The sequence below is a fragment of the Octopus sinensis genome, linkage group LG16, assembly GCF_006345805.1.
Source record: "Octopus sinensis linkage group LG16, ASM634580v1, whole genome shotgun sequence".
Classification (NCBI taxonomy): Eukaryota; Metazoa; Mollusca; class Cephalopoda; order Octopoda; family Octopodidae; genus Octopus; species Octopus sinensis.
Window position 1 is genome coordinate 12,306,549 of NC_043012.1, and position 20,000 is coordinate 12,326,548.

At 36.1% G+C, this 20,000-nt stretch overlaps 1 protein-coding gene across 2 annotated transcripts in view; it reads left to right on the forward strand.

The window, feature by feature from the left end:
- LOC115220451 (vesicular glutamate transporter 1-like) overlaps window positions 1–20,000 on the forward strand; it is a 406,828-nt gene that overhangs the window by 309,173 nt on the left and 77,655 nt on the right. For both annotated transcript variants that reach the window (XM_029790578.2, XM_036509888.1), the window contains exons 2-3: window positions 1,830–2,133; window positions 16,075–16,193. In XM_029790578.2, coding sequence (XP_029646438.1) covers window positions 1,830–2,133; window positions 16,075–16,193 — 423 coding nt within the window. The remainder of the gene's footprint in view (window positions 1–1,829; window positions 2,134–16,074; window positions 16,194–20,000) is intronic.

Below are 20,000 nucleotides of genomic sequence, written 5' to 3' on the forward strand. Positions count from 1 at the left end.
AATTTCCACATTAATTTACCATAAATGTTCCTATTTTTCCTCTACCTTTGTACTATTGTATGTATGTATGTATGTATGTATGTATGTACGTATGTATGTATGTATGTATGTATGTATGTATGTATGTATGTATGCACGCGCGCGTTTGTGAATGTATATATCATACACGTATGTATGTATGTGTATGTATGCATGTAAGAATGTATGTGTGCATGTATGGGTATAAACTTAATTTGGAGAGTATGTATGAGAATATGCATGTTTGCTTAAGCAGTCACGGAAACACATAAGTGGTAGCAATAATATTAACAGGTAGACAAGTAGTTAAGGCATCGCTTTTGTTTGTTTCCCCACACAATAAGTTATAGCAATGAATGTGAATAGATATAATAAAATAGATATAATAAAATAGATATAATAAAATAGATATAATAAAATATAAGACCTTGGTGCGTGTGACATCTGGATTAGTTGATCTGAAAGAAGAAGCCGCATGGAATGAAAGAACTTTGGAGAGTCAACGAGACAGTGGAAAATATGAATGAATAAGAAACGCATACACATACGTCGAAAGACGAACATATAAATATACGAATATATAAACATATTTTGTACATTATATATATACATATTCCAATTTCGTCGCCCTTTTCAAGCCCTAGTCAGGCTCATGGGCTCGGTTTCCCGGTTTCTGTGGCGTATGTGTTCCCCCCAGCTGGACGGGACGCCAGTCCATCGCAGCGTTACTCAAGAAACAGGAAGAGAGAGTGAGCGAAAGTTGTGGAGAAAGAGTACAACAGGGGTCGTTGTACTGCAGGAGCCTCGTGGAGTTTTTAGGTGTTTTCGCTCAATAAACACATACAACACCCGGTCTGGGAATTGAAACAGTGACCCTCCGACCGCGAGCCCGTTGCCCTAACCACTGGTCCATTGCGCCTCCACACACACACACACACATATATATATAATATACTTCGTCATATCTATGTGTATGTATGTGTGCGCGTTTGTGAGGGGGAACAGTATGGCAACATGGGATATGAGCATTGCTATTGGTGCACAGAATGCATTTGAATGTCGGACGATGATTGTATATGGATATGATTTGCATAATCTTATGTTGCGATGGTTATGTAGAATATGTAATGTGTGTGTGTGTGTGTTTGTGTGCGCATGTGTGTGCGTGTGTGCATGTGTGTATGTATTTTCTTTTCTTGGGTAACGAGTCTCTGGAGTTAGACGTTCTATGGGGTATGTTGAAAGTTTACTGTCAGTTTTGAAAAAAAACAAAAAAACAAATCGGAGCTCATTGTACTTTTGTTTCTTTTAGTGTTTCATTTTGTGTTCGATTTTTGCATCGAATTAAAAGTACTTTACACAGAACTGTGCGTTTGTTAGTCATGTATTATTTATACTGTTATATATCTATAAGTCTTATTTGGTTATATATTTTATCTGCATCTTATATTTTTTTTATATAATTTTTGGTGCACTTGTTACTATGTGAATCGATTTGGCTTTCAATCTTAATTTTGATGTTTCCAGTTCTTTATAATGCGATAAGTTTTCAGCGATATTTAGTGTTTTGCTCTCATCTCCATACACCAATTAAGAGACTTTTCCTTTCCTGATCGTCTTTGATAATAATCCCTCTGTGATGTACTTTATCTGCTGTATTGTATCAAGTGTGATGATTCTTGACTGTTTTTTTCTGTTCATTCCACAGGGTACACAAGACAAGAACAAATAATACATTTTGCTTCATTAATCCATTATCGTTTATGAAACTTTTAACCTCATTTTAATAGTCTTTCTATTTCTCATTTCAGGTTGATAAAAAAGGGCCAGGATGAAAAGACTCTTGTTAATTATGACGAACTCGACGAGACGTATGGTGATGATGAATCGCCACCCGGGCCAAGGAAAACTTTACCGATGCCAGGGCCCTTACCACCAGTCCCAGCACCCAAATGCATGTGTTTCCAGTCCAGGCAACGTTACTTAATAGCATTGCTCAGTAGTTTAGGCTTCCTCATCTCCTTCGGTATTAGATGTAACATGGGCGTGGCCATTGTAATGATGGTAAACAACGACACAGACATTGATTCTTCGCAGAACACAACCGAAGTGAGAGTAAGTTCACCGTATTTTTATTTATTTACTTCCATATTATTATTAAATTCTCTGCACTTTCTTTTCTTTTCTTTAGTATTTTTCTAATTGTTTTATTTATCGTAAACACTTGCTTTTGGTACATACCTGGACATACGTAAAAGGAATGGACCACAGATTCTAAACGAATAAGGGAGCCTAATATTTTGAGAATCTTGAATACATTTCATTTCAGTAGTGTTTTCCTTGCTTAAATCAAACTGAGCTCTGATCAAGCAGGCATATGTCCAAAGGCATATGTCCATCGAATATTTTTTAAGGCACGGAGAATTATATTATCTAAGTTCTTATTTAAGAATCTATGTGTACGAATTGAAGGACACTTGTATGCTTTTTCTAGGAAATTAACCGACCCTAAGAAGTCTCCATGATCGGATCCGTCAGTCTTTGTGTATTACGTAATGCAGCAAAGTTTTACTGAGAAGTTGACACCTTTTTATCTTCCATAAAGCTACTAAGGAGTAAGTAAAGCAGGCATAGCTATGTGATTGAGAGGAGCTATTCGATGATTGATTAGCTTCACGTCTGGCCTGATTAATCAAACCTATAATCAAAGTTGACCTGGCCGGTATCTTTCCGTTTTTGTTTGATGTACAATGTGTGTTGGAGAAATATATGACTTTCCTTTTTTAACACAGCTGAGTGTAATTTCGAGTTAATTTGGTGAGTATTCCTATGAAGTTAGACAATTATTTAGACTTGACGGTTGGTAGTTTATAAGTCGATATCGGATATAATGACTGAATCAATTTCATAAAAGTGTTTCAACTCATTATCTCTCATGCTTACACGATAAAATGAGTACGGTAGGAGAATAAATCGCAAATATTTCGTATTACAGTATGTATATTGGCATGGTTCTAGATCATTACTGCTATAACATTGTCAATCATAGTAGTTTTATACTAATAGTAGACAACATAATCAAAGTGTAAATTATTTTAGCCACTTATATATCTCAGTGCTACTGACGTTCACGGACGGCTTACTTATCACAACTTTTCTGAAGTAGGTTTACGCTTTGGTTCGTTCAGTGTAAATGTAGCGTGGCTTGTTCAATTTAGTTAAGGTGGAATACTTAGAGTAAATGATGATACCGTAGATAAATACGGCCATTAGCTCTGTTATCGATATATACCTAGTATAAGGCGGTGAGCAGGTCGGGCAAAAAGCTTAGCGGCATTTCGTTCGTCTCTACGTTCTGGCTCCAAATTCCACTTCGGTCGACTTTGCCTTTCACTTTTGGGGGATCTGGGAAAAAAGTACCAGTTCAACACTGGGATCGATGTAATTGACACACTTCCTCCCCCGAAATTGCTGGCCTTGTGCCAAAATTTAAAACCTAGTACGTTATTATTTTGATTTTTGCAATTAGCCAAAGATAGATATTGCCAAACGGATTCTGATTTATTACCGATAAACATTTTATAAACACGGAATCATGCACAATTTCTAAGCAGAACCTATAATGTGTGAGAAAAATATGAAAAAAAAGTAACACTAATCCTCATGGAATGTGACTTACTTCACTGTTCCATATTCTAAGCCATTCTGTATTCTATATTTTTTGCAGCGAATTTTATCATTCATGATATCAACAGATATTAAATATTCATTTGATTCTCGAGCATGAAAGTAAACTATAATAACTGATTGGTGTTGTTGTTATAGTTGCTGTTGTTGTTGTTGTTGTTGCTGTTGCTACTCTGCTGTTGTTGCTATTGCTGCAGTGGCTTTAGCAGTTGGGGTTGTAGTTTAGTCTAAAGACTGTGTTGAGTAGACACATGATAAAATAAAAAATCATTTCTGCTGTAAGTAACCTTTGTGTTATCTAGGGTCTATATTATATAAGATTTGACTACATATTCTAGCAAGGCATTATTCTTTGTCAAAATATGTAGCTAGGGTATGCTTGTTCAATGTTAGAAAATGCTAAAACATAAGTTACGTTTCCGATAATTTAAATGCATAACTCTGATAAACAGGCGATTTATCTTGATGCAGCCGTCAGTCAATGTAGGAATTTAAAATGAGTTATAATGAGCCAAATGTGTCATTTATAATTGTAACACATAATTGCAGTTCATGGCACACAGGACATGCAAATGAGGACTTAGAGAGTTGATATAATCAGAAATATTCGCGCAATAATATTTCATATATGAGCTCATATCTATATCTATAAGACTTTCATGTTGAGATCTTTTATCGTTTATATGTTGCTTATATCATTCATTAAACTGCGGTAATGCTGGAGCACCGCCTTGAATAATTTTTGTCAAACGAAGGCATCGATCCCATTACTCATTATCGTTTTTGTAAAGCCTGATACTTATTCCATCGGTCTCTTTTGGTGAATCCCTAGGTTGCCAAGACTTAACGCACACCAAAATCGGTTGTCAAGTGGAGGTAGAGGGGGTACAAAACCGGCAGAAAGGCACACACACACACACACACGTATATGTAAGCCTGGATACGACGGACTATAGATATATATGCATATTCAGTCGAATATGCATATATTAACTTAACTCCTTGTTAAGATGTATATATCGAGTCTATTTTTTTGGTATTCAAAGAGAGAATAAACCTGTTGCACAACAATAACTGCTTTGACTACATTTCCAACTGAGGCTAGAAATGTATGTTAATAAAAACAATTATTCTGCAACTTTTGAAAATTACACAAGAGAATGGATTTGTTGTGCATCATAAAGAAGTAAATTAATGCATATTATCCGTCTGTAGGTGTAACTAACCGGGGTACTCATTAACTGTTATTGTAACATCACAAAATAGCTATAAATTTGTAAATTTGTAATCATTCTTTGCTGAAGATCTAGGAACACTAGAAAATGGACGGGACGAGCACATGAGATATAAAATCTGTTTTGTTTTTACTGTTTATTTTTCGTTGCGGGACTTTTTGTACATTGATCGAACATTTTTAACTTACATTTTAATTTATTAAGATAGGCTTTGTTACACACTAAGAGTTAATTAATTAAACTACATTGGTCGGGTCATTTACCGTTTCATATAAGGGTACCATCGTCTTCCTATTGATTCACATGATTTTTGTTTCGAATGGGCAGATAAAATTGCGTGACATTAGGTTTCGTCAACTAGAAAGAAACATTTTAGAGACATAATTGAAAGAAAACTATTTCAGTCGAATGTCACCCTCGCTTCTATGAATTTAATCCCATAATGAAGAAAACATGAAGAGGCGTAGGAGTGGCTGTGTGGTAAGTGGCTTGCTTACCAGCCACATGGTTCCGGGTGCAGTCCCACTGCGTGGCACCTTGGGCAAGTGTTTTCTACTATAGCCTCGGGCCAACCAAAGCCTTGTGAAGGGATTTGGTAGAAGGAAACTGAAAGAAGCCCGTCGATTATATGTATATATATATATATATGTGTGTGTGTGTATATGTTTGTGTGTCTGTGTTTGTCCCCCCCAGCATCGCTTGACAACCGATGCTGGTGTGTTTACGTCCCCGTAACTTAGCGGTTCGGCAAAATAGGCCGATAAAATAAGTACTAGGCTTGCAAAGAATAAGTCATGGGTTCGATTTGCTCGACTAAAGGCGGTGCTCCAGCATGACCACAGTGAAATGACTGAAACAAGTAGAAGAGTAAAAGAGTAAGAGTGAACAAGAAACCACAATATATGAATTTTAGGAATTGTGTTCGGTGCTCGACCATGTATTTTCCTACTTGAGATTCCAATGAAGAAACGTAACCTTGAATTCTATTTTCTGTGCATATAATCAGTAATTATAACAGTCGAAATTTGGAGTTTTAGCAAACTAAGAAATTCTTTAATGATTTTACAATCATTACTTTCAAGCTTTCTCTGAGTAAGCCGGGAGAGAACCGGCTAGAGAATGTTGCTGATAAACAAAATTAATATATAATTCAAGACCGTAATGAAAATGAGTGGATTAAGACATAAAAGGGAAATTTATTTCAAGATGTCTTTAGATTTACGATAAGAACAAAGAAATTAATTTTAATCCATAAATAATAGGTCATGAAACAATATTTGGTATTGAAACCTTGTTCGTGATACGTAGAGTGTAATGAGATAGAATGTTTCCCATGGCTTTGAAGTAAAGAACCAAGAAATTTTAATTAAAAACAGGATACAAAGAGACCAGACAAGAAAAAAATTTTAAAAGCGAAAAGTTTTAAAAAGCACATCATTGTTATTAAAATCGTGTATCGTACAATGCTTTGTTGTAGATTTATAATAATTCGTGATTTTTTTAGAGATAATATATATATATATATATATATATATATATATATATATATATATATATATATATATATATATATATTATATATATATATATATTTATATATTTAAACATTTACAAAATGGGATAAGAACGCAAAACATCCAGATAGACGATTCAAAAAACACGGACGGGTCATTCGAAGCCTTTAATCTTCAGTCAAGGACCGGATCATCCTCGCAATTTCGGCTGATTAATCTTGAGATTGCTCCAATGTGGCCAGCCCGAAGGAAAGACTAAGCTAAAAGCATTAGATTCCTTGGAAAAGGATCGAATGTATACGAAACAAGGACGGGAAAACGGATGATGTTACACGAATCTAAATACAAAAATAATACAAAAATTACAATAATAATAATAACAGGACATAGTTTTAATCTGCATTGATATAAGCGACTTTATCACCCTTTCCTTATCAATCCTTTATGAGCATTGATACTAATACTCATAATCACATATAGGTAATACACCAGTAATTCACTGGATACAAATATCCATTAGACGGTTTTTATAACCTCTAATTGGACTTGCCCTCTCTCTCTCTTTATATATATGAAATAATAGAGGCAGCTATATATAAAACCAAAAGGGAATAGTTCAATCGTCATTATTGTGACCGAGGGTCTGGGTAGTACCTATGTTACTAGAAATAAGACTTTAAACCCTTAGAACCACAAGGAAGAACGTTTTCATATACTGACAGAGGTGAAAAACCGCCTCATAAGCGAAGCTAGATCCCTGGAATAGACTTGTTTTATGTGTAAAGTTACAGACATGTCAGCAGTGGCTATTCCATCACCGAATGGCTTCGCCGCCATGCTTGATCGCTAAATCCACAAGAGCGAATCGACCCCAGGACTTATTCTTTATAAGCCTAGTACCTATCAATCGAGCTCTTTTGCTGGACCGCTAAGTTAGGGGGACGCAAACACATCAGTATCGGTTGTCAAGCGATGTTGGGGGGGGGGCAACACAGACACACAAACACATTTACACACATACATATATATATATATATATACACATATATACGACGGGCTTCTTTCAATTTCCGTCTACCAAATCCACTCACAAGGCTTTGGTCGGCCCGAGGCTATAGTAGAAGACACTTGCTCAAGGTGCCACGCAGTGGGACTTAACCAGGGACCATGTGGTTTGTAAGCAAGCTTCTTACCACACAGCCACTCCTACGCCTATTATATATGTATATGCACACGTACTTATATAAACATGTAGATAGTTAATGTTTTAATAATGCTTTAAGGAGTTGAGTCTGACGTATCAACATACACATAGTAACTAAAGTCTTTCAATATTTCTAATTAAGAAACGAGACGGGTGCTCACATATGCATACACAAGCGTGAACATACATGCATAAACTCTGATACACACAATCCCTCATACATAAACACATACATAATCCATACATACATAAATACATACATACACACATACTCACACAGAGACACATATAATTATACCAATATCGGTGATGTCATACTGCAAAGATCTCTGTTGCAGCCGAGTGCAGATTAGGAAACTGGTGAGATTGGTATCTACTTAAACTTCCAATAACGGAGTTTAAGATGCTAAAAATATATATAACAAAAAACAACAATAACCAGAAAATACACCAAAATATATAAAATGTAATCATATTTTTCTATAAAAAATGCACAGTTTGTATTAAAAATTTCTGTGTGTTTAAACATATATGCGTGCTATAGAATTTATTTTTGTAATGAATTATTTCTTAGTAATATTTACTGATAAAATATCGCCTTAGAGTTTGTGTATGGATCGTTTATATATATATATATATATATATATATATATATATATAATATATATATATATATAAAATATAAAATCCGTTCTGTCTGTCTGTGTGTCTTGTAGGATCTCTGGCATCCTCCATCCGATGGATATGTAGATACCGACAGTATCAGAGCGTGTATAAGTGTTGAAAAAAACTACAAAACTAGATTCCAAGTGAGAATGCGATCGATAAAGCCGTGGGAACGTGCATTTGTAAAATCGTTTTTCTTGGAATAGAAAAAAAGTATATCTTTATTTCTTCTTTGGCTGGTGTCTCAAATTTAGGTTAAATCAGTGTTTCTCAAAGGTGAGGCCTATGGGACGGTCGGACAAGTTGTTTTGAGAAAATTTTGTTTAAATGTTTGAGAACTCAGCACCGTCCATTGGACGGGGGGGGGGAGTTTTGCTCGTATACACACCCACATACACACGCATACACACACAAACACACACAAATATATATATATATATATATATATATATGTTATATGAACGTATTTCTCCAGTTTGAATGGCGTTATTAGTATTACTATTTACTATATTAAATGATTGTTGCTGGTGTTGTTGTGGTTATTGTTTCAGCTGCTGTCATTGCAGTCGTTCTGGTGATTATTGTTTTATATATTCTTGCTGCTCTCTGTCACATCGGGAGATTGTGCTGGTAACTTTGAACAGAGTAATGTATGCAATATTGATTGAACACCTATGGGGAATTTGTTTTACTATGTTTGACTTGGCAGAATAGTTACCTCCTGGAGGAAAATGCATAGCAGTATTTGACCTGTCTTTACCTTCAAATTTCAAATACCACCGAGGTCGACTTTGCCTTTCATCCTTTCATGGTCGATGAAATAAAGATTTCACTGCGCTTTGGGATCGATATAATAGATTGATCCTCCTCGCTCAAATTTCAGGCTTTGTGTCTATAGAAGAAAGAATTGTTGAACTGCTAGTAATATTACCGTGCTACACAAAATGCTCACTGGCATTTCGTCCGGCTCTCTCCGTTCTGAGTTCAAATAACATCGAATTCAACTTTGCCTTTCCTCCGACTCGAGGCCGTAAAACGTGATGCCAGACCAAGGCTAGGATCAAGGTGAATATATTTCTGTCTGTGTTTGTCCTTCTGCTCGGCAACAAGTTTTCGCTTGTATATGTCTCTGTACCTGAAAGTTTCGGCCAAAGACACTGATAGAATAAGTACCAGGACTTTTAAAAAGAAGTTCTGAGGTCATTTGGTTCTACTAAAAATTCATGGCGGTGCCCCAGTGAATTTTAAGGACTGATTTTGTGTTTGTCACACTCTTCCTGCTTCACAACTGGTGTAGGTTTGTTTACGTCACCGTAACCTAGCGGTTGGTAAAAAATACCGATGGAATAAGTACAAGACTTGGGTCGCTTTGTTCGAATAAATTCTTCAAAACGGCACCATAGCATTGCCTTGGTCCAAAGTTTGACACATACAAAAGTTAAAAGATATAGATAACTATACCCATAGTAGCTTGCGTGGAGGCGCATGTCTTAGTGGTTAGAGCAGCGGACTCGCGGTCGAAGGATCGCAGGTTCGAATCTCAGACGGGGCGATGTATGTATTTATGAGCGAAATACCTAAACTCCACGCGACTTCAGCAGAAATTAATGACGAACTTCTGCTGACTCTTTCGCCACAACTTTCACTCTTACTTCCCGCATCTTGCAGCTCACCTGCGACGGATCGGCGTCCCGTCCAGGTGGGGAACCTATACGCCAAGAAAACCGGGGAAACCGGCCCTTGTGAGTCAGGCATGGCTCAAGAAAGAACAGACAATAGTAGCTTGCAGTCGATGGCCGCCATACCGTGTAGATTTTAATAGCAACAGAAGAATGTATTTCTTGGTAGCTTATTCAAGTATCTCAAATGGCAGTATCTGCACTTGAATGGAAAAGTAAACGCATTAGGCAATATTGCTTTAGAAGCTTAAAGCTGTAACATCCATAAAGTTTAAGACCTCTTGCTATACATTTGTATTTCTCTATCTTAGTTAACTGTATCATTGATCGATGTGTCTTTGTATGAAATGTGAGCGTGTATGTGTGCACGCACACACATACATATGTGTGTGTGCGTGCGTATAAGTGGGTATGCCTGCATGTATATAGGTAAATCTATATGTACCGGAAGCATTATTCTACTCACTTGTCTGACTATCGCTTAAAATCTACCTTATTGTATGTTTGTATATATATGTACGTGTTTCTGTCCATCGCGTCTCTGTACGGTTGAGCCGATTAATATATCTCAGGCTATATTCTATGTTTTTCTCTACTGAAAGGCTATATAGCAGAAACGAATCACGAACACTTCTAATAACCCATTAAACCATTTGACAATCAAGCAACAACTACAGAGACTCTCTTAAAGTATATAAATGCATCTAAATGATATATATATGCAGCGATTGCAATTCCCCAGTTTTCTGTTGATACGTTACCATTCAAAATATATAGATATGGAACTATTTTTTAACACATTTTATGTTCCGTAAATAGCATTGGCATGAGAAAACAAGTTTGTATTTTTGCGAGATTCTCAGACGAAATAAACTTGGGCGATCCCTGATATGGAAATCACAGCAATTTACGTTTAACAATCGTCCCAAGAGTAGCAAACAACTCGTTGTAAAATAGTTCAAAGAAAAGAAAAAAGACTATGATATATTACAATACAATGTCTCGTACGTTTGCTTACGGAAGTGGGCTAAGAGTCAACCGCAACAGATTTATATATAGCATTACGGCTCTTCGCTCTTATTGAACGATTCTTTGTCGGTCCTAAAAAAGTGAACGAATGCTCAAATTTTTATCCATGCCTCTACATGTAATTAGAACTACATCCAATGTATCGTTTAGTGAAGATAATTTGTATTTGAGGTATGTTTAACTACTAATTCTATTAGATTTAAGCAGCTTCGTAAAGTTTCTTTCGCTGGTAGAACTCAGCTAGATGTGAGAATGATGGCCATGTTGCTGGCGAAGTAAATCGAGTTGCATCCAATCGGAGATGCGTGAGTTAGCATTTGAATGTGTATCAATTGATTTGACATCTATCTCTTTCCTGAGTCTTTATACATGTATAAATTAACGGCAAAGGTACAAATGTAGTTTGACTAAAAGAAATCATTGTCAGGTTACTTCTACTGATCAAAATTAAATGAAAATAATGCCTTGCGGTTCAATTAACAAGATATTGTAGAAGCATACAGAATTACACTTTGTGTACAGTCACACACATCCATACGCATACATATATACATACACCAAGCAAAATACTTATTCGAAATTTCACTCAGTAACTGCACCACCACCAGTCCTTCACCTATAAATGTACTATCAATTCACACAAAAAATGCTAAGGTATTCCTATGCGTAGTTGTTGCTCCAGCATGGCGTAGGACGTTGGCATTGCGTGGAATTAGTCGATGGTTAATACAAACCAAAACACGTACAACTAATAAATATGAAACACTAGAACAAACTGACACATTTCTGTATGCACAATACAAAATGCTTATAGTTGGTGATACACAAACGCATGTAAAATATGCACTCACATACACATATGCCTATGTAACAAACAAGGAGTTTTGTTGCTATTTACCAAGATTTATAATTAAATCATACACTTTCTATCGCTAAAATTCAGCTTATTCGAATCTTGTACAAATATTTAATTACGAATTTTTGATTATTGATTATTTATATAAATCAATTTTGTATTTTAAATGAATATAATTTAGAATGCATTTCTGATAATTGGAGCAATTAATTGTTCTCAAAAGTAAAACAGGTGATTATTTTAATTGTAAAGTTAATGACTTCTTTCACTAAATCTACTTTCTTCTGAGAAGGATGCGAAAACAGTGATTTTTAACTGTGTGCATTTAAAATAGATATAAGTGATACATTTAAAATTTTAAATGTGCAAAACTCAACATTAATCTATGTAACAATGTAGTTTAATGTTAAATCGATAAAATATTAATCTGGTCTCAAACGTTTACATTTCCACGTACGTTGTGTATTTTAGCGAATTTTCATATGAAACTACGAACATGCAATTTTATTGAAAATATCGGTTTCAAATTATGGCACAAGGCCAGCATGTTCGGAGTGGCGTGTGGTAATTGGATTGCAAAACATCCTGTACTCAACTGGTACTTATTTTATCGATCGAGAGAGGAGGAACGTTAAATAAAGTCCAGACCTACTACTGGGATCACTACTTCTCTCTCATTCTCTCCGCAAAGCTCACCATTGTCATATTGCATCGCTATGACTTAGCCTGAGAAGTGCGTTAAATGAACTCGTGGCCGTGGTATACACAGCCACATACACGTTAATTTTGAAAGTAAAATTCACGTGGTCGACGAAATAACTGCTCATCGTTGAGAATGACGTAGAACCTGCCACAACATTAGTATACTCAGTGGTATTCAGGAATTACGATTGGTTTACCAGCACTGAGGAGAAAAGACAAACAAACAAAACACATTACTTACTTATGTGGATAAGATCACCAGGGAGTTTTTGTGACAAATTCTAGTAACGTCACAGAACGCATATACAAGCATATATACATATGCAAACAGAAACATATATATAAACACACACACACAAGAAAACAAGCACACTCGTCTACACACACGCATATGTAAGCACCCATGCACACGCATACATGTATACCTTCAAACGTTATATTCAAGCGTACATATCAGGCATGCATATCTTCACATATATTCCAGTACACATGTTCATATTGGCCCCTATTAGATTTATTCTTATCTTTGGTTCCTACTGATTTCCGATTGCACACAGGAAGTTTAACGCTGATTCCTGATCGGCAAATGTAGCCAATTTTGGAGCGACCTACTAGAGTAATTACGGACTTAACAATTTCACTTAGAGTACATTTTCCGCGAAGGAAAAACAAAGAAGAATCGAATAATCCGTACACCAGTCAGCAATCAGACAAACAGAAAACGTACCCAATATATTCATAGAAAAACACATCTATTGCGGACCCATCAAATAACGTGTGTTTGTATACGTGTGTGTGGGTGAGTATGAGATTGTCTGTGTGTGTGTGTTTGTTTGTGTAAGAGAGTATATAGGTAAATATGCATATAAACCAATAACACACACACATACCCTACCACCCACATACACACAGACATATACATACATATATACATACATTCATACATATATTTATATATGTATGTTGTTATAGAGCTGAGATTATTCGATTTCTTGATGCTATACCCTAGATTTCATAAGCGTCCCTACTTATCTGCATATATAAAATTTACTTGTAATTTTGAATATAATATACATACACACACACATATATAGATATGTATGTATGTATGTATGTATGTATGTATGTATGTATGTATGTATGCATGTATGCATCCTTGTATAGAAAAAGAGCATATGTGTAGATTTATTGATATATTTCTTTACATATATATATGTATGAGTATGTGTATGTACGCGTGTAAATTTATATATATATATATATATATATATATATATGTTGCTATGTATGTATGCATATAATGCGAAGAAAGGCAAGCAATGTAAGAATATATATTAACAAGAACGTAAATTGACTCAACGCAAAGGAAACTTCCGGATGAAGAGTGCAGCTAGCAAGGGAAATAAATAGCTGTAATTAGAGTATTCCATAAATCAAGCAGTTTTCAGATTGAAAAAAAAAAGAAGAAAAAATAGATTTCATTGTTAAAGCAATAATGATTGGAAGACATAAAAAGGTATTTGAATGAGATGGGGTGGTTTGTATGGCGTTCTCTAATATGATGGTTGTTTTCATTGCTGGTTTACTGCGGTATTTCTTTCATTTTCCTTCTCTCTGTACGTGCATATATATAAGGGTGCGGGGTATCTTCCTCTGTGTGTGTGTATGTGTGTATGTGTGTATGTGTGTGTGTATGTGCCCGTATAACATAATGTCTATATCTATCTATCTATCTATCTATCTATCTATCTATCTATCTATCTATCTATCTATCTATCTATCTATCTATATCTATCTATCTATATATATATATATATATATTATATATATATATATATTATATATATATATATACATAGACATATATATATATATATGTGTGTGTGTGTGTGTATTTGTATACTCACACAAATATTTGAATACATTCGGATGGTGTGTATATGTGTATAAGGGAAGACATATTATACAGACAAGCACATCCTCACGTCCACTTTCACATCACATACTTACACGTACGTAGTCTCCTTACGCACTCACCTTCTCTCGCACTATGATTTTTGCCGATGTCACCCCTTCCCCCTTCTGTGTATGTTTCGCTACTGCTTTGGCTTCCTTGCTCTCCATCATCTCTTCGTTTCGAACCTTGATGCTCTTCTATCTTTCCTGTTTATTTCTTCCGACCAATTCTTCTTGTATATTGGTATGTATGTCGGAAACAGTAATGATATGTCCAATTACTATCAGTGTTTAATGTATCTGAACCTCTGTGAAGCAACCAAGGCAATGGATACACACAGACACACACATATATCTATATATATATATACATTTAGGATCACAAATATATGAAACAGTTTGGGATGAATGAAAATACAATACAAAGAAACGATTTATCATTCAATAGTTAATATTTTCTGAATGCTTCACTTACCGTTTAGTCTGGCAAAATTATAAGGCAACCATTACTTAAAAGATCTTTTCGTCAATCAGTTGCTTGTTTGAATACAGCTCTGCTTTATTTTGTTAATGGATAAGACATGAGAAGCTCTACATCTATGGAATTGCTTCTCAATTTTCTAATACTTGTTTCCGAGAACTAAGAAATAGCGACAGTGTCGCAACAGCACCGCAAGAGTGCCTCAACAGAGTCACAACAGTGCCGCAACAGTGCCGCAACAGTGACGCAACGGCGCAGAAAACAGTGTCGCAACTGTATCGCATTGAAATTAACAAAGCTGTGTTCTTCCCGTCGTTATTATTGACGTTTGGAATTGGTAATTCACGATAATAGGGCTCTTACTTACATACAGGAGATCAAAAGTGCACTTACGCCGCTATATGTATATATAACAAAATCAAGATAAAAAATGGAACAAAACGTAATATATACATATTTATGTAATGATTGGATGGCCGTTGACTGCTCAGGAGTTCCAGTGCAATTTGACAGTCTTTCTTTTTGGTTCACATTTTGTTCAAGTGTTACCTTCCTTGTCACGAAAACTCGGCAGTTTTGCCAGTTTAGACGCTGATGACCTGACAAAATAGCAGCCGGCTAAGCAGGCTGCTCTCTTCGTCAAGTTGGACAAGACAAAGTATATTTTGTACAACGAGAGCGGCAGCATTAAGTCTACATCTGGAATTCTACATCGAACCTACGTAAAGCAACGGTGCGAAGACTCCGAGTGCAATGGCAGCCCGAACAGATTAGAGAGAAAGATCCACGGTGATCTGTGCAAAAAGCACGACCGAACGATAATCGAGGACTTCAGTCTTGGATACATATTATATCATCCAAGAAAATCCAGTGAATAATGATACAAAATGCATGTTTGTAAACAAAGTAAGAAATGAACGGAAGTGTGATGGAGAAATTAAATTAAGTATCTTATAATTATCATTAGTGATGCGACAAATACTTGCCGGGAAGGTATTTTCAAACACAATTATTTGACTCGTTAATATTTTTTGTTTTGTTTTCCAGATGCCCGAATTTAGCTGGACACCAGAAACTATCGGAATTGTTGACAGCTCATTTTTCTGGGGATATATTATTACACAAATACCAGGTGGTTACCTCGCATCCAAAGTACCAGCTACTAGGTATGTATTTTTCTGTATCTTAATCTATCTGTTGTCTCTCATTCGAACTTTACTAATCTTATCTAATCTCACAGTGCAAGACAATATGATCTTGTTCTTTTATCGTTTTCTACCCCATTATCTTACACATTTCAGTCATTGGATTGAGACCATGCGCGGGCACATGAAACAAATACGAGTGTTAGTTGAAAGGTTCACGGCGTAACGAAGATTCTCTCATGGAATGTGAACAAATGATGTTTCTTTTCCAACATAGTCCTCCTTAGGGTCCACACACTTCTTCCATCCATGTTGCGGTGCTTGGTTCCCATGGGTAAAGAAGCTTTCATCATGTTGATCAAAAGAATTATGAACAACAGATATGACGTTACCATCACTGTGATAGTCTTCCCAGCAGAGTGGTTTTTTCATGTTGCGAAACAGATAATAGTCGGATGAAGTCCAATCAGGAGAATAGTGAGAATGATCAACGAGTTCAAAGCCACAGTCACGCACAGCAGCCATTGTTTGCTGGCGCATTGTCATGAAGAAACAAGACACATTTCATCAATTTTTTCTGGGCGTTTGATTTTGATAGACTTTCGTAAATACCTCAACTTTCTGTAGATGGTGTGGCTCTTCTGCAGATGGTCAATAAACACCTTGCCTGAAACTGAGGCCATCACCTTCCCTGCCGATGAAATGACCATAACTTCCTTTGGAGCCTTTGGAGTGGACTGTTTCCACTGTATGGATTGTTTCTTTATCGATGGCGCAATGTGATGAACCCAGCATTCATTCTGGGCCTGGAAATGTTCAAGGAAACTTGGTGGATATACTTCAAACAATGTCAGGTTTTTTTCCCGTGATGTGATTGCCCTGGTGCATCTCTGATCAAGTCGCAGAGAACGTGGGGCCATGTGGGAGTGGGTATGCTAAAATAGCCTTCTTTTGATTTATAGTCAATCGCCTGTCATCAATCGGCTTGTGATGAAGAAACACGATCAAGTCTTTTCCTCAGTTGTGACAGTTCGAGGACGTCCAGACCTTAGGTTATTTTGAAGACTCTCCATTTCCCTCCTAAATTCAGTTGCTCACTTTTGCACTATTGATTAAGCTGGAGCGTCATCCCCTAATGTTGCAACCATGTCAACATCAAAGACCTTCGAAGCTAAACTAGTTTTACTGAAATAATAAAAATAAATGCACCCTTTTAAAGCCTAACCAGGCTCATGGGCCCGGTTTCCAGGTTTCTATGGCGTATATGCTCCCCAGCTGGACGGGACGCTAGTCCATCGCAGCGCTACTCATTTTGGCCAGCTGTGTGGACTGGAGCAAGGTGAAATGTAGTGTTTTGCTCAAGAACACAACGCATCGCCCGGTCCAGGAATCGAAACTACAATCTTGAGATCATGATGCTGACACCCTAACTACTAAGCCACGCACCTCCACATAAATTTACTGAGGTAACTTGATAACTCCATGATGCCTAATTTTGTCCATTTTCAAAAGAAGCCGCTACCAGTTACATTTGAAGTCTTTTTTGAGCAGCCAGATGTCAGTTTATCTGAAAATATACAATGCAGTCATTAATGAAAAACAGGTTGAAATTAATACATGCAATATTTCACAGCTGTAGCATCATTCATTTATAGTCAGACTATGAACTTTTCAGCCCACCCTCGTAATTATTAAATCAGCTAATGTTTTGTGAACAAGCTACTATTAAATATTGTAAATACTAAAACTATACATATGAATACAAAAATTCATTGCATTCAATCTTTTGTTCGTGATTTTAACATTCCCCAAGAGTAATAGAATAAAGCGTAAATGAAACTGTCGATACCCAAAAGAAAATGAGAAAAATTGGAATTTTATGAGAAATACTTGTAATGGATTTATAATTGAAATTTAATCTAAAGAGCGAAAATTAAAATAGCTTTTATTTTTACTCTAATACACTTAACGATTTTATTATGTTTTCGTGTTTCACCAAGCAGTGCTGTCCTTATTTTAGTACAATTGTACCAACTTATTTTTCATAGTAGTGTGTGGAATGAGAATCGTAGCCATGGTTTTTTATTAGGTTTCAGAAAACGAGGTTGACGTTCGTCTACAGCAAGTCGACGACTTCAGGATCATGGTAGAACATGATTTCTGAGAGGTGGTAACAAGTAATTTGCTGAGCATTGTAGTAAGTTCAGGATGTGAGGATGAGGCTGGCGTTATAAAGAGTTACAAAAGACAGATTGACGAAGGACTCGAGACAAAATGGAGGTGAAAGAAGACGAATCAGCTCTGAAGGGCCGGGGTCAGGCTTTGGAAAAGATTACAAAAGAGTAAAATGTAGCTTCTCTATGGGCTCCAAATTAGATTATTGGTGAGCTACTCGACAACAGTCAGTGAGATAACTTTTGATGGAAACTTTTGATGCCGTCATATGTAGCAGTTTCTCCATTATCGATATGAGAGCAGTATTATATTGTGAACTATATTTGAACTTTCTACGAAATCAGAAGGTGTTGAAAGCTGAAATAGTTTTAAGCCGAGCAGAATATTTAGATTGCATTTTTTGGTATAGGATGGGTGTAAGTTAACAAAGGAGCAAACATCAATAACAGAAAGGTCTCGGATTAGTAGCAATTTCGAGAGGATTAGGTACGCGTTGTTCAATAGTAGGAGACTTACAAAATTAGTTTTAGGCTAGGTCTAAGTATTGTATTAAGATAGGTAATGACCACAAACTAAGAAATAAAAACCTCAGATGTGTTTAGAAATCTTAAAAGAGAATAATCTCTTATAACGCTGTCTATACAACGTTTGATTGTACTATAAAAATATTTGCAATTGTAAGGCAATTTTGCATTAGAACAATAAAACAATTATATACAATGCATTAATGGTTTTCATTTTAGCACTTGAGTAGTTAAATATATCCCTCCCCAGGGGTTCTCACAAGCTCATGCTGAGCTAAGGTTTCCCTAAACACATTCTAATAATCTGAGAGAATGGGCAAATTTTTGTTCTATATAAAACTGATAAAACTACATAGTAGATTTATTTTCATGTCCATCCATCCATTCATCCATCCATTCATTCATCCACCCATACATACATGCATACATGCGTACATATATACATACATGCATACTTGCATACATATATGGTCTGATCAATAAGCATGCAGATTTTGCTTCAGTAACAAGTCTAAAGCACGCAGAGTGAAGCTTCATGGCAAAAATTGACCTTGAACGCTGGTGTGTATGTGCACCAAGTTTTAATGCTCTAGCTCACTTATGCTGTTTACAGCAGTGCTTGCAAGGAAGGCGTGTAGTGTGTGACCGCTGCATTGACCATGACAGAAAGTTGAACGGAGAATCCGCATCAAATTTTCCCAAGAGCTTGGCGATACCTGCTCAGAGGCTTATGCAATGTTTTCAAAACGCTTTCATCGTTATTGACACAATCAAGGAGATCTTGAATGTGTTTTTGGTCAGCTGAAAGCAGTTTTTTCACAAACTTGGTGGACGTGCGTCTCATACACACATACACACACACAGACACACGCACACACACACACACACACACACACACACACACACATATATATATATATATATATATATATATTATATATATATATAAGTAAATAAATGGCGTTTAACGCATGTGTTATTCAAATTCTGTTACTTTCGACATATGTTTCGAAGACAACATTGGTTTTATTCCAAAGGAATAAACGGTGTAAAATGATATAATCTTCTCATCAGGAAAGAAAGAGAACCTATCTCAACAACAAGACAATTCAAGATACTTCACTCATCC